The sequence below is a fragment of the Harpegnathos saltator genome, unplaced genomic scaffold (genome assembly GCF_003227715.2).
Source record: "Harpegnathos saltator strain DR-91 unplaced genomic scaffold, Hsal_v8.6 scaffold846, whole genome shotgun sequence".
NCBI lineage: Eukaryota > Metazoa > Arthropoda > Insecta > Hymenoptera > Formicidae > Harpegnathos > Harpegnathos saltator.
Genome location: NW_020230700.1, coordinates 1,539,255 through 1,554,491, shown reverse-complemented (window position 1 = coordinate 1,554,491; position 15,237 = coordinate 1,539,255). Strand labels below are relative to the sequence as shown.

The following is a 15,237-nucleotide window of genomic DNA, read 5'->3' as shown; positions in this document are numbered from 1 at the left end:
TTCTCAGTTTTTGCCACTGGAGAGGATCTGCAGTGGCTCGATATATTTTATACCTGCCTGATATCCCCACATTATTAATGCATTCTACTAATGAGTTTGCGTATATATATTGCATATATATTTATAATATATATATATGTAACATATATTGCTGGATTATTTATGAATTCCATAGTTTAACGTAAAATCCTGATACAGGTGATGGCATATCAAGTCAGTACTCAGATGAAAATAACAGATTAAAGTGAATCGCGTGAACTGGCTGTATTAATGATGGTAATACTTATCTCCTTTTATTTTGACGATTTTGTCATGTGTTAAAATGTTTAGTATATTTTTGTCTTTTTTGTAATTAAATAATATTTTGCAATATTATTTTTTATAATTTTGTATTATTTTTCATTGGCTACTTCTCGGGAGAAGCGCAAGAAGCAAGCAATAAGATTTTTAGAAAATCTCGTGCCCAACATAGCAGAATGCAGTCGCGACGAACTACTAATGAAGATATTATGTAGTATCTTCTAATATCATCAGATCTGGTAATTAGTAGTCTGAGGATAACACCCAAAAGAAAAGAGAAAGATTTATCTGCAGAAGCTAAAGAGTTATTACTTAATTAAAACAAAACAGCTTTATACGTAAAATGACAATTTTGTACATTTTGACAAAATGTTACAATAAATATAAGTAAGATATGTTATGAATATGTTACAATAGAAGTTTGTTAAGATACATTATAGATATATATGTTATGTTATAGATATGTTGTGTTATAGATGAGTTGTGTTATAAGTGTTTTGTGTTATAGATGTGTTATAAATATATCATAGATGTTATAGATGTTTAAATATATAACAAAGTATATCAGGTCTGTAAATATGAAACCTAACCTAACCGGAATTTGCCCATAGATAGCCCTAGCTGTCAATGTAGTTAGCGTTAAACCGTGTCATTGGCGCCATTTCCATTTTTTGACATCTGACAAAAATTTTCAACTCACAACAATACAAGTTTCATACAACAGCATAGTTTGTAATAGCGTTGAGCATGTCGAATTTTGTGCCTGGAAGCTACGATTTGCGCACAGCATTAATTTTCTGTTACCATTTGAAGAAAACTGCTGCAGAATCGCATCGAATGCTTGTCGAAGCTTACGGTGAGCATGCTCTTTGTAAATCACAGTGCTTTGAGTGGTTTAAAAAATTCAAACGTGGCGATTTTTATGAGAAACGAAGAACGTGGAAACGAAGACCACCGAAAAGTTTGAAGACAGCGAATTGCAAGCATTGTTGGATGAGAATGACGCTCAAACGCAACAACAACTCGCAGATCAATTAAATGTGACACGAGAAGCCGTCTCCATACGTTTGAAAGCCATGGGAAAGATCCAGAAGATGGGAAAATGGGTTTCACATGAACTGAATGAAAGACAGCAGGAAAACCGAAAAACCACTTGCGAAATGCTGCTCGCCAGGTACAAAAGAAAGTCATTTCTCCATCGAATTGTGACTGGCGATGAAAAGTGGATATATTTTGAGAATCCTAAGCGTAAAAGATCATGGGTAACTCCAAGCGAATCATCGACATCGACTGCAAGATCAAATCGCTATGGATGGAAGACAATGCTCTGTGTTTGGTGGGATCAGAAGGGTGTGATCTATTATGAGCTGCTAAAACCTGACGAAACCGTTAATACTGAACGCTACTGACAACAAATGATCGATTTGAATCACGCTTTGCGTGAAAAACGACCAGAATATCAAAAAAGGCAACACAAAGTGATTTTGCTTCATGATGCACCATCACACGCAGCAAAACTGCTCAAGGAAACGATTGAGGCGTTTAGTTGGGAAATACTTTCGCATGCGGCTTACTCACCAGACTTGGCTCCGTCCGATTACTACTTACGAGGATTGCCTTTTATATTTCGGGAATGGACGATCCAGGTGCTGCTATCTGACAACTGACGTCCCTAACGTAAAGTTCGACTTTTTGTCAGTATACTTATTCAGAACGTTTTGATGTCCATGCGCCATTTGTGTTGTTTACAGTGACATGAAAAATTGATGTCGGCCAAGAAATGGAATTAAGTCGTGAACATTTCCGTGCTATTATTTTTTACAACTTCCGATGTGGATTATCTCAACAACAGTGCATCGATGAACTTAATTCGACTTTTGGCGATGAAGCACCATCAAAAACCACTATATATCGATGGTATACGGAATTCAATCGTGGCCTTAGTTCGCTTAGTGATGAATTTCGTGAAGGTCGTCCAAAATCGGTTGTTGTTCCAGAAAACATTGATGCTGTGCGTGAACTGATATTGCAAGATCGTCATGTGACTTATCGTAAGATTGAGGCATCCTTGGGCATTAGTGGGACCAGCATACATTCAATATTACATGAACATTTGGCTGTCAAAAAAATTTGTTCGCTTTGGATCTCACATAATTTAACAATCGCTCAAAAAAAGGCTCGTGTCGATTGGTCGAAAGAAATGCTCAAGAAATACGATTGCGGTGCTTCAAAACACGTCTATGATATCGTAACAGGTGACGAATCATGGATTTATGCGTATGAGCCCGAAAGTAAACAGCAGTCGACTGTATGGGTCTTTCAAGATGAGCCAAATCCAACAAAAGCTGTTCGTGCACGAAGAACTTCGAAGCAAATGGTCGCCTGTTTTTTCGGAAAAACCGGACATGTGGCAACTGTACCATTAGTGCAATGTCGGACGGTCAATTCTGAATGGTACACAACCATTTGTTTGTCAGAAGTCTTTGGAAAAATAAGGGAAACCAACCGCCGAAGACGCATCATTCTCCACCAGGACAATGCGAGCTCTCACACATCGGCTGAAACAAGAGACTTTTTGAGAACTGAAAAAGTCGAATTGATGGGTCATCCGCCGTACAGCCCTGATTTGGCACCCAATGACTTCTTTTTATTCCCGCAAATCAAAAATAAATTACGAGGTCAACGTTTTTCGACGCCTGAAGAAGCGGTTGATGCGTTCAAACTGTATGTTTTGGAGGTACCTCAATCGGAGTGGAAAAAGTGCTTCGAAAATTGGTTCAAGCGCATGCAAAAGTGTACTGATCTTCATGGAGAATATTTTGAAAAACAATAAACCCATGTACGATGATTAATTTTCTTTTTTGTTCTCTATTTCCGAAATATAAAAGGCATCCCTCATATTTCCATCGATGGGATACGCACTTGCTGAGCAGCGCTTCACTTCTTACGAAAATGTACGAAAATGGCTCGATGACTGGTTTGCCTCAAAAGAGCAACAGTTTTTTTGGCGTGGCATCCACAAATTGTCAGGTGGGAAAAATGTATAGCTAGCGATGGGCAATACTTTGAATAAAATATTTTTTATCATTTTCATACAAAACGTGTATTTTCTATACAAAAATTCGGTTTCATATTTACAGACCTGGTATACAAAGTGTTTAAACAGAAAAACGTAGTAAAATATCAAAACCACAACAAAATACTAAAAGTATGAGAAATAATATAAAATTATAAAATATAATATTGTAAAATATTATTTATTAGGAGCGCAAAAAAGTTCTGAGCTCTAGATTTCATACTACTGAAACCACAATTTAAATTGTATTAATTTTCCCGCCCTCTTGCGGTTTTAAAGTAGTGACATTTGGTCTTTCGAAACATCGTGCGATTTGGCGTTTGATGCACATAACCTTAAAATCAGCAGTGTTCACGATGGCAATAACAAAAGAGCATATTCGATTTTCCATCCACTTCGCGTTTCATCTGAAGAAAAATGCTGCTGAAGCCACTGAAATGATCTGTGTTGCATATGGAGAGAACGCTGTAAGTTATGCTACGTGTAAAAGGTGGTATCAAAAATTTCGCCAAGGAGATTTCAGTCTTGAAGATGAACCGCGTGCTGGACGCCTTCAAAAGATTGAAACGGACGAACTGCAAGCATTGTTGGATATAAACTCTGCACAAACTGAAAAGGAGCTTGCAGAGCAACTTGGCGTTACGCGACAAGCCATTTCCACACGTTTACATGCAATGGGAAAAGTTCAAAAGGAAGGCAGATGGGTTCCGCATGCACTGTCCGAAAACAACAAAAATCGACGGCGTGACACGGCACTCACTTTGCTTTCAAGGTTCCGGAAAAAGGATTTTCTGCACCAAATCATTACAGGTGATGAAAAGTGGATACTTTATGATAATCCGAAGCGTAAAAAATCATGGATTGACCCTGGTCAACCTTCGACATCGACTCCAAAGACCAATATCCACGCCAAGAAGGTTTTGCTTTGCATATGGTGGGATTGGAAAGGTGTATTGTATTACGAGTTGTTACAGCCGGGTGAAACAGTAACGGCAGATCGCTATCAGCAACAATTGAGCAATTTGAGCGATGCGTTTGAAGAAAAGAGGCCATTTACTGACAAAGGACATCGTACAGTGATATTGCTTCATGACAATGCCTGACCACATGTTGCGAAAGTGACTCAGGACCATATCTTTGCGTTAGGCTGGGAACTTCTCCCGCACGCGGCGTATAGCCCAGACATGGCGCCTTCCGATTATTACCTATTCCGGTCTCTGCAGCATTTCTTGGCTGATACACATTTTGTGACATTTGAAGAGATACGAAAATGCATTGATGACTTTATCGCCTCGAAGCCGGTGAGCTTCTACCATCAGGGAATTCGCAAGCTGCCCGAAAGATGGCAAAAGGTCATCGATGCAAACGGGTAATATTTCGTTGATTAATATAGTTTTGTTTGTTTTTAAATAAATTTGGAATTTTGCAAAAAAAGGCTTCGAACTTTTTTGCGCTCCTAATAATTACAAAAAAGACAAAAATATACTAAACATTTTAGCACATGACAAAATCGTCAGAATAAAAGGAGATAAGTATTACCATCATTAATCCAGCCAGTTCACGCGATTCACTTTAATCCGTTATTTTCATCTGAGTACTGACTTGATATGTTATCACCTATATCAGAATTTTACGTTAAACTATGGAATTCATAAATAATCCAGCAATATATGTTACATATATATATTATAAATATATATGCAATATATATACGCAAACTCATTAGTAGAATACATTGATAATGTGGGGATATCAGGCAGGTATAAAATATATCGAGCCACTGCAGATCCTCTCTAGTTGCAAAAACTGAGAATTTCGATCTTACATATGTATCTCGGTGGCCGTGAAATCCCGTATATACTTTGTCCGATCCAAAAATATTCGATATTTTACAGGTTTTATACATTTGACAAATTTGCGCATCCGCCATTTTGAATTGAGTGCCTAATTTAAAAAGCGGGCTCGATACAGTTGTAGAGCAATTCATCGCAAGTAAAGTAAAAAAAGAGCATGGAAATCGATTAAGAATTACGCTGTCTAGCGATTTTTGTCCACAAAAAGACCTATTTGTTCCACTGTGCGACGTCCTCCTCTACTTTTTTGTCCTGTTTATTTACCTCATGGAAATCTGACTGTTCGTACCCGCCACCCTGTTGCACTGTAAAAATTTAATTTTTAATTTGCTTAAATTTTATGCGTGACAATGCATAGTGCGTAGAAATTAATTACGAGTTCAATATCACCCTACCTACGTGACAGCTTTCGAGCAAAAAACGGATGTCGAAGGACTTGGCATGGAAACGGCTGTGTTGTACCTCTTCAGCCGATGCTTCCTCAATATCATGTATCTCCTCACAGATTGTGTAATTAGAGGCTGCTGATGAACTGTGGGCTGCGTCATTCCTCAACGTTTCTTCTACTTCTTCGCTGTTGGAATGTCGTAATGCGGGCAGTGAGACTGCCTGTTCAGGGAAAAGCTCTTCCGACGCTCTTCGCTTTCGAAAGAAACATTGAGAAATACTGAACGAGAGAAAAGATAAAGGTTAATGGGGAAACCCACGGCATTATAAAGTTATTTCTTATGTTATTTTAGAAATGGATAATAAAAAACTTACGTTGGAGTAAAGAACATGTCACGGACCGATGGTTACCGATGTCCGGTTCATTTTCTCCGAACAATCTCCGGGCTTCCATAATATCTACAGCAATTTCACAAAGTCGCTGATCACTTTTAAAATGCCCACATGCAAATAGCATTTCCATCAAAGTACTACTCCATGAGGCCGCGAAACTATAAAACGTTAAATAATTACACTCATCGTTATTAGCCACGAGTTCGCGCAAATATCTCTCGCGTTCGATGAGAGGATTTATAGTCGACGCCACGATAATACAGGCGCACACGGTTTCAATTAGCGACGACATCTTCTCAACACTTTCTTCGATATTACTTAAACACGGGCCACAATACGCGACTGCTGTTGCGGAGAAAGTGAACGAAAAGGCGAAAGACTGTGCCCTCGTCAGCTTTACCTCTACTCTATTTTTTACGCTTTTAAAATTTTCTCCAAACCGTATCTTCGAAAAGTAAAGTGGAAAAATTGTCGGTAATAATCTCATTTTAGTAAAGTCCTAACGTTTTTTAGTGTAAACTTAATGAAAAATTTTCCCATGCGTGTAGCGGTATATCTAATCTAACATAACAAGCGGTATATCTAATCGCCTCAGAGAAGCGTTTTCAGAAACTGTGTGCTATCGTTAGAGGTTTATCTCTCTGTCCTAAGAAAATATAAAAACGACACAACTTCTGTATATATATTTTTTTTAAACAAGATAAACAGCTATAGGTCTTTTTCGAAAAATAATCCTCACATACGTAAAAGGAACCAAGCACATTCAATTCCCAGAAAAATGCTTTCAGAAATAGAATGGTATTGATATGATAGCCTATCTCTCCATTCTAAGTAAATATAAAAGCTATATCTTTTGTATATATTATTTGAACGTGATAAGTATCTATAGACCTTTCTCGAAAAATTGTTCTAACGCTTGTAAAAGTAAACGAAGTAAATCTAATCCCTAGAGGAACGCTTTCAGAAACTGTATGTTATCGATATAGAAACTTATCTCCCATCTTAAGTAAACGTGAATGATACATCTTTTGTATATATCATTTTGAAAAAGATAGGTAGTTGTAGACCTTTTATGTCTGCGCATCGCCATCCCCACTACTTTTTCTATTCTCTACGAGGAAAGATATACGGAGCTGAGACTGGTCAAGCATTCGAGTTTCGTTACTTCTACTCGCTGCATAGCTAGTTCTCGTGTCCCTGGCGGAAAAAATTTTACAAATTTGTACAAAAGATAAAAATAAAGTACAAAAACGACCAAAAATAAGTGTCAGAATCTATGAAATTCTACATAAATTTACAAAGTGCTTAAAAAAATCTACTTGAATTTATAACATGCTACAAAAATCTACATAAAAATGCTAGAATTGGAACACTTTTATAATTTGTTGTACTTTTCTATTGTATACTTGATTTATGAAATTCTTAGTAAAACTACGTCAAACTACAAAAAATACTGATATTCTACAAATTTCTATGTCCATAAAAATACAGTATACTACAGTATAATACAGTATAATACAGTATACTACAATGAAATGCTAGAATTAGAATTTTGTAGACTTTCGTAGTTTTCGGTCGAAACTTATAATTACATTGCTACGACTTGATCTACAAATTACAGGGCAAAATTACGTCAAATTACTATTATTAACGATGTTCTACGTATTTTTATGTCGAAATAAGTGTTGTATAAATAAGGAAATGTTACAATGGAAACAGTTGTGTAAATTTGTTTCATGGTTTGTGAAAATGTGTAGTTTATATTGTATTTCCAACAATATGTACTTGAATAAATGTTTTCACAAAAATTGTTACAATGCAGTATACAACTTTTTGTGTACAACAATCCATGTTCACGAAAAATAGTATATTGTACTGTGAAGATTTTGGTAAAAACATTAATTAATTTACATATTGTTACAAATAATTATAATATCTTCAATTACCCTTTTCCACTCCAAACAATTAAAAACTGATAAAACAATTATTTTTAGTTAAATATATAACTTTGTACACAAATCTACCAACATTTATTCAATATTAATAACTTCTTCAATTAAATGAATAGCATTAATAATAAATAATTTTTAATAAATTTGTGTATAAATTTGTACTATTTTAGTGAAAAATACAAATTTTAATTAGCAGTAATTGTAATACATTGTACACCCGTAAAAATAAATCGGTATTTGCAATTATATGTAAAAATTTGTTGTATTTTATGGGAAACTAAAAACTGCATTGGATTTAAAATTACATAGTTTTACGATATGAAAATTCTTGTAGATGTGCATGGATATTTCTAAATATTTATAATATTCTACAAAAAGTAAGTATTTTTATTTCTACAGACTTTGTTGTCTTTCAATGTTTAAAATTTGTACATTTTTGTAACTGCTTCTATAAAATTGTAGATTTTTACAAAATATTGCAATGATTTCTAGGTTATAGAATATTGTATTAGGAGTACAAATAAGTTTCCGCCGTTTGACAAAAGATGGCCCCACCAGAAGGTTATGTTGAAATTGTCAGATGTAAAATGTAATATCGTAAGTTTGGACATCTGGTAACAACATAACCTTGAAGTATTAGTGACTCCGTATCAGCATCACATAATTTTTTTCGTGCGAAAATGTCAAGTTTTGTGCCGAATAAGCGTCATTTGCGGGAACTTTTGATTTACTTCTTTAATTTGAAGAAATCTGCAGCTGAGGCGCATCGATTGCTTGTGGAAGCATATAGTGATACTGCTTTAAGTGAGAGCAGTTGTCGTGAGTAGTTTCAAAAGTTTAAAAACGGTGAATTTGACGTGGAAGACAAAGATCGTAGTGGAAGGCCGAAAGAGTACGAAGACACGGAATTGGAAGCATTATTGGAGGAAGATCGTGCCAAACGCAAGAAGAACTTGCACTTACATTAGAAGTGACTCAACAAGCAATTTCACATCGTTTAAAATCGTTGGAAATGATTCAAAAACAAGGAAATTGGGTTCCATATAAACTGAAGCCGAGAGACGTTGAACGCCGATTTTGCACGTGTGAAATGCTGCTTGCCAGACATAAAAGAAAGGGTTTTTTTTCATCGTATAGTCACTGATGATGAAAAATGGATCCACTACGATAACCCAAAGAAGAGAAAATCATGCGGACCACCTGGCCATGCTTCAACATCGACAGCCAAACCGAATATTCATGGAAAAAACTCATGCTATGTATTTGGTGGGATCAGCTTGGTGTCGTGTATTATGAGTTGCTCAAACCGAGCGAAACTATTACTGGAGCTTTCTACCGAACACAATTAATAAGATGAGCCGAGCACTCAAGGAAAAACGCGCCCATTACTACTCCAGACACGACAAAATTATTCTCCTACATGACAACGCTCGGCCACATGTTGCAAAACCGGTCAAAACCTATTTGAAAACACTTAATTGGGAAGTCCTACCCCACCTGCCGTATTCACCAGACATTGCCCCTTCCGATTATCACTTGTTCCGGTCGATGGCACATGGCCTGTCTAAGCAGCGCTTTACATCATATGAAGATATTAAAAATTGGGTCTATTCGTGGATAGCCTCAAAAGATGAAGAGTTCTTCCGACGTGGTATCCGAATGCTGCCAGAAAGATAGGAAAAAGTAATGACTAATGATGGACAATACTTTGAATAAAACGTAATGTACGGTTCTTTCACAATAAATTTCTAATTTTTGATAGAAAACGGCGGAAACTTATTTATACTCCTAATAATTTGTGGTATTATTTGTACAAAAAATCAAATTTCTCTACAATATTTACATTTGTATACAAATTTCTACAGATTTCTATTTTTAGTAAAAATTTGTAGCTTTTTGTTAAAGTTTTTTCCGCCAGGGGTGAGTTATTTACAAGTTCTTGCAAGAAAAATGTCTGTCGCTAGCGTGAACGCTGATCTTAAGAAGACGTCGAACAGCTTCTCTACAGAAGTGAGAAACGAGCGCAACATGCTTCTATGCGCGACTTACGCTCTTAACAATTCGGACACTAAGAGGATGCAAGTTGGGTTGCGCACCATGTATGACGTGGGAACATTCGAGCCAGCGATCAGGATAATGGGAAACACGTCTTCAAGAATTCTCCCTGATTTAAATACGTGAGAGAAATTTAAAGATATTATGCTCTCTACAAATTCTTACTTGGAGAAAATTCCGCACTTGGTGCGGAGAAAATAAGAATATGCCAACCCCTATCATCATTAACAACATCACCATCAGCTTTACCTCTGCGTACGGTGCACGGGCTATAGTGGTGAGCCAGCGAGGGAAAATGGAGGACGAAAGCGGGTCTGTGAAGAACGCATCGGAGGACTCTACACATTTGAAGCAGCCGCCATTGAAGAAGCGTAAACTGTACACGGAAAATATTGTAATGCAGAAGACTTCTTTCGATGGTCTAGAAACTATCACGAAAGATCGTATCGACGTTAGATACGAACACTTACAATCGGTTGCAGCTCTTGTAAATAATTGTAAGTGTATTTTAATATCCGAGATAGAGCTTAATCTTACGAAGAAAGATATAAACGAAGATTTCGTGAAACAGATGCTCACTGCTAAATATCGAGAAATCGAAGAAAAAGTACGACGCTAAATAAAAAATTTACCATTTTTAGACTCGTACTTTAATATTATATTCTGTGAATTAACCTCGATTCATTTAAATGAAATTATACGCGAAATTTTAACGAATGCAGAATGCTACGAATGTGTGCAAAACTTCAAAAATAAAATGTGAATTTATTCTATAAAAATTTTGTATATTCCTTTCTCTCCACCTCTTTTCTCTTCCCTGCGATCTCCAATTCGTTGTAACAAAACCCATTGTAACGAGGCACACCCACGCCTCGTTACTACCCGCCCGACCGGCCATCTGTCGGGCCGAAGAACGGCGCTTTGCGCCACTCCTAAACGATCGCAATTATCGCGCGCCGCCATTATCTCGCGCCGCCGCTAGCGCGCGCGGCCGCTATCACGTGCCGTCGCCGTGCCTCGCGCCGATTGGCGCGCCGCTCGATCGCCGCCGTATCAATCGTAGAGAATACGACTATAAAACGGTGGCGATCGAGCTTCTCAGGACCAGACCGATCCGTACAGTCATTCGATCTAGACGCTTTATGCTGATAGTGAGAATATCCGGACCGTTTCGCTCTGCCTTCCGCTTTCCGACTATCCGACCGACGACTAAGCAAACGGGATTGTGCGTCCGCAGTCTCGATCGAACGTGCTCGATACTTGGCCGTCTCCCGTCTTCCTGGGCTCGTGCGTGCGCGTGCTCAGTCGAGCGTACTCGGCAGTCTCTAGCCTTTACCCGCCGCCCTGAGTCAAGGGTTCGTCCGTCGGCGAACTCCGCTGAGCGTACTCAGCCTCTGGGCGATCCGTCTAGCGACCAAGGACCCGGAACGGTGCGTCCGTCGTCTCCGCTGAGTGTCCGCAGCACTTGGTCGCTTTCTTCCGTGAACGTAGGGAAAAGGGAAGGTACGTACGCCTTCTCTGTCGGGAGTCCTCGGCCCCGACGGACGAAATCCTTGCGCGTCTTTCGCGACCCGCGTGCGTGTGTTCGATCGAGAGTCAAAATCTCCGGTTCGATGACCATCTTTGCGCGAGCGATTGTGAGCCGAGTATTGAGCGATAATTGTCCGAGACGCCCAGCGTCGCGAGGCGAGACCGATCACCGCGCCGTTACCGTCGTCACCGTCTACACGCGTCGCGCAATAGGCCTCGCCTCCCGCGCGGCCTGTCCGTCCGTACATGCGCGTGTACCATACCGCACCGTACCGTACCGACGCGCCTAATAAACGCAACCCACAACAACGCCTTCGGGGCCGAGCTCTTGTACATAACTATGTATCGAATAAAGCTAATTTATTTATTTTGTTACTATCAATCGTCTCGCTGCTTTCCTCCTCACCGAACTCGGACTCCGACGAGCCTTATTCGCGCAGCAACGCGTAGCAACGATCGAAACGCGGAGTTCGGCCGTTACACCATTGTAAACTTTTCGCGTTCAAAAGCGAGGGGACACACAGATAAAGATATTCGGACTAGAGGCATCGTCTTCCAGCAATAGTTTTCATCTTCGAAATTATCCTTATCTGCTCGAACATGTGCACACACGCTCGCGCGACTCAATAGCAGGGGCCTGAGAGATTCGAGTCCGTAGGGCCTAGAATTTTCGAAATTTTCCACGCGTGACGTCAATACTCTACGTATGTATACAATATAGCTAGTTTCCATCAGAGTATAGCAATAGCGTAGCGTATAAGACGCTTGACTCAAGAGCCAGCAGACCCTGGTTCGAATCCGAGGAGAACCTACAGGATTTTTCCAGAGAACACGCATGTGGGGATGACCACACGCACACACATGCGCATACCTTACCCTGTTATACGACTACATCGTAAAGTCCATTTTCTACCAGAGAGCAGCAGTAGTACGGTGGTAAGACGGTTTAACTCAAGAGCCAGAGGACCCCAGTTCGAATCCGAGCAGGACTACAGAGTTTTTCCAAAACGTGTGACGTCGATACTTTCCATATGTAGACGATATAGCTAGTTTCTATCAGAGTATAGCGGTAGCGCGGTGGTAAGACGGTTTGACTCGAGAGCCAGAGGTCCCCCTAGTTCGAATCCAGCAGGGCCTACAGGGTTTTTCCAAAACTTTTGTGACGTCGATACCTTCCATATGTAGACAATATAGCTTGTTTCCATCAGGGTATAGCAGTAGCGTAGTGGTAAGACGCGTGACTCAAGAGCCAAGAGGTCCCAGGTTCGAATCCAGCAGAGCTTTACAGAGTTTTTTCGCAAATGCAATATGTAAATTAAGTAAGCCGGTCAAGAGGCAGAATCGCCAACTCCCTAATAATGTCAGCCATAATTTTGCTTATTTCAAAAGTAGATTAGATTTTGCCTGTGGGGAGGTACGGCCCGTCAAAACATTCCCCCTCTACTCCATCCGCCGGCGCCACTAAACCACGTCTACCGGCGCCGGCGGGTTGAGTGGAGGGGGAATGTTTTGACGGGCCATACCTCCCCACAGGCAAAATCTAATCTACTTTTGAAATAAGCAAAATTATGGCTGACATTATTAGGGAGTTGGCGATTCTGCCTCTTGACCGGCTTACTTAATTTACATATTGCATTTGCGAAAAAACTCTGTAAAGCTCTGCTGGATTCGAACCTGGGACCTCTTGGCTCTTGAGTCACGCGTCTTACCACTACGCTACTGCTATACCCTGATGGAAACAAGCTATATTGTCTACATATGGAAGGTATCGACGTCACAAAAGTTTTGGAAAAACCCTGTAGGCCCTGCTGGATTCGAACCAGGGGACCTCTGGCTCTCGAGTCAAACCGTCTTACCGACGGGCCATACCTTCCCATATACTATTCACGACCAAACACCAATGGACCGTCAAAACTGCTACTAATTTGGAAAAACCTCGATACGTTATCTTTGCGCTGCAGACTGGCCGGAAAAATGTCATGTCGGAAAATATAGCTCGTTTCGATGACTGCAAATTGATCAACGCGAAGCTCTATTCGAATTCAGAGTGTTATCCGTACGATGACTTGAATTTGGACTTTGCAAGAAATAAATACGTCATACTTTACGATATGTATAGACGTTTTCGTAAATCGTATTATAGATGCGACAGTGCTGAGGTATGGTTAACAACTATCGACTTTCTGCGGCTAGGTCCTTTCGTGGTTATTGATTGTTCGCGTCAATATGAGTCCGTCAAGAGCACCACTGTGGATATGCGGATAGAATTTGAGTGTAAGGAGAATATACCGGCGAATACTACCGCATATTGTCTCATTCTGCATGATCGTGTAGTTGAATACAATTTGCTAACCGACATAGTGCGCAAACTTAACTAACATCAGTAAGTATGTATGTATTTCGATGTAATAATCGTATGAAAAATTGCGCCTTATAGAATATACTAAATATTTTCAATTGGTGGTCTTAGAGAGAATTGCACAACACTTAATAAAACATTATTTCAAATGTATAGATGTTTCTTCTAACACGCTTATCCCCTTTCATCTCTAGGATTTTATATGATAATTGTGTTTGATAAAAAAATATAGTTCTTTATTTGCGGTGTGGTGCTTATTAGACGTTCGAGAGACGTTCGATAGATGTTGCGAGTTGACCGAGAATCGGTCTACCCGTGAACGCCGGGATCATCCAGAACTTGGGAGCGAGAGTGATTGCAGATTGAGCCGAATGCAGTCAGCCAAAGGAGAGGACCGATCGTTTCTGTTATTAATGAATTGCTTGATTCTAGGTTTCAGATGTGGTTTATTTTGTTGATGACCAGTTACAGCGATTCGCAAGTCGAATGGTATCGAATACAAATCGTCTCGGAAAGCACCGTTGGCTGAGCGCGGACATCGATTATAATTTTCCACGTGTCACGAAACTTTGATAAATGCGATAGACGTTTCCCAGCGAGAAAATAATCAAAGAAACCTGAGAAATGAGATCAGGCGCCCGAGCGACGCGTTTTCGTTGCACTGCAGTAGCAGAACGGATCCTCGAGAGTTGAATCTGAGATTTGATTCAAAATCTGTCGCTACGAAATCGACCGTGATATTTATAACCTTATATATGTGATGCGGCTTGACCCGATTGGCAGATTCGAACAAATCGTTGTTTAGCTGACACACAGATCTAGGCGATAAACATTGTTTTGCCGTTAGTCACGAGATATTAGATTCTCGCACTTTCCGTCTAATGGCAAGAATGTTATTGTCACGGAGACAATGATACATTGTAACGTGCCGAGACAATACCAAACGGCAAAACAAAGACCGAGCAAATAATTCGCTTGTAAACATGGGCGATTTGCCGAGCGGTGACTTGATGTTACCGGCTTCTAGAATACTTTCTGCGAGAATCCTCTGGACGCTTTTAACAAGCACATGAAACCGCAGATATGCTTTTCCAATTCGGAACAATAGACGTTCGATAGACGTTCGATAAATGTTCGATAGATGTTTGATAGTCGTTCGATAGACGTTCGATAGACGTTCGATAGACGTTCGATAGACGTTTGATAGATGTTCGATGGATGTTCGATAGATGTTCGATAGACGTTCGATAGGTGTTTGATATGAGATAGTAAACGAAGGGTTCGGGGTTCGACTCTGGCTTAGTTTCAACTTATTTGTTCTCTCGTGACGTC

At 39.6% G+C, this 15,237-nt stretch overlaps 1 protein-coding gene across 1 annotated transcript; it reads left to right on the top strand.

Moving 5' to 3' along the window:
• Positions 1 to 2,080: 2,080 nt before the first annotated feature.
• On the top strand, positions 2,081 to 3,133 carry LOC112590524 (histone-lysine N-methyltransferase SETMAR-like). Its single transcript, XM_025307375.1, has one exon. The coding sequence runs from the start codon at positions 2,081 to 2,083 to the stop codon at positions 3,131 to 3,133; it is 1,053 nt and encodes a 350-aa protein (XP_025163160.1).
• Positions 3,134 to 15,237: the final 12,104 nt, after the last annotated feature.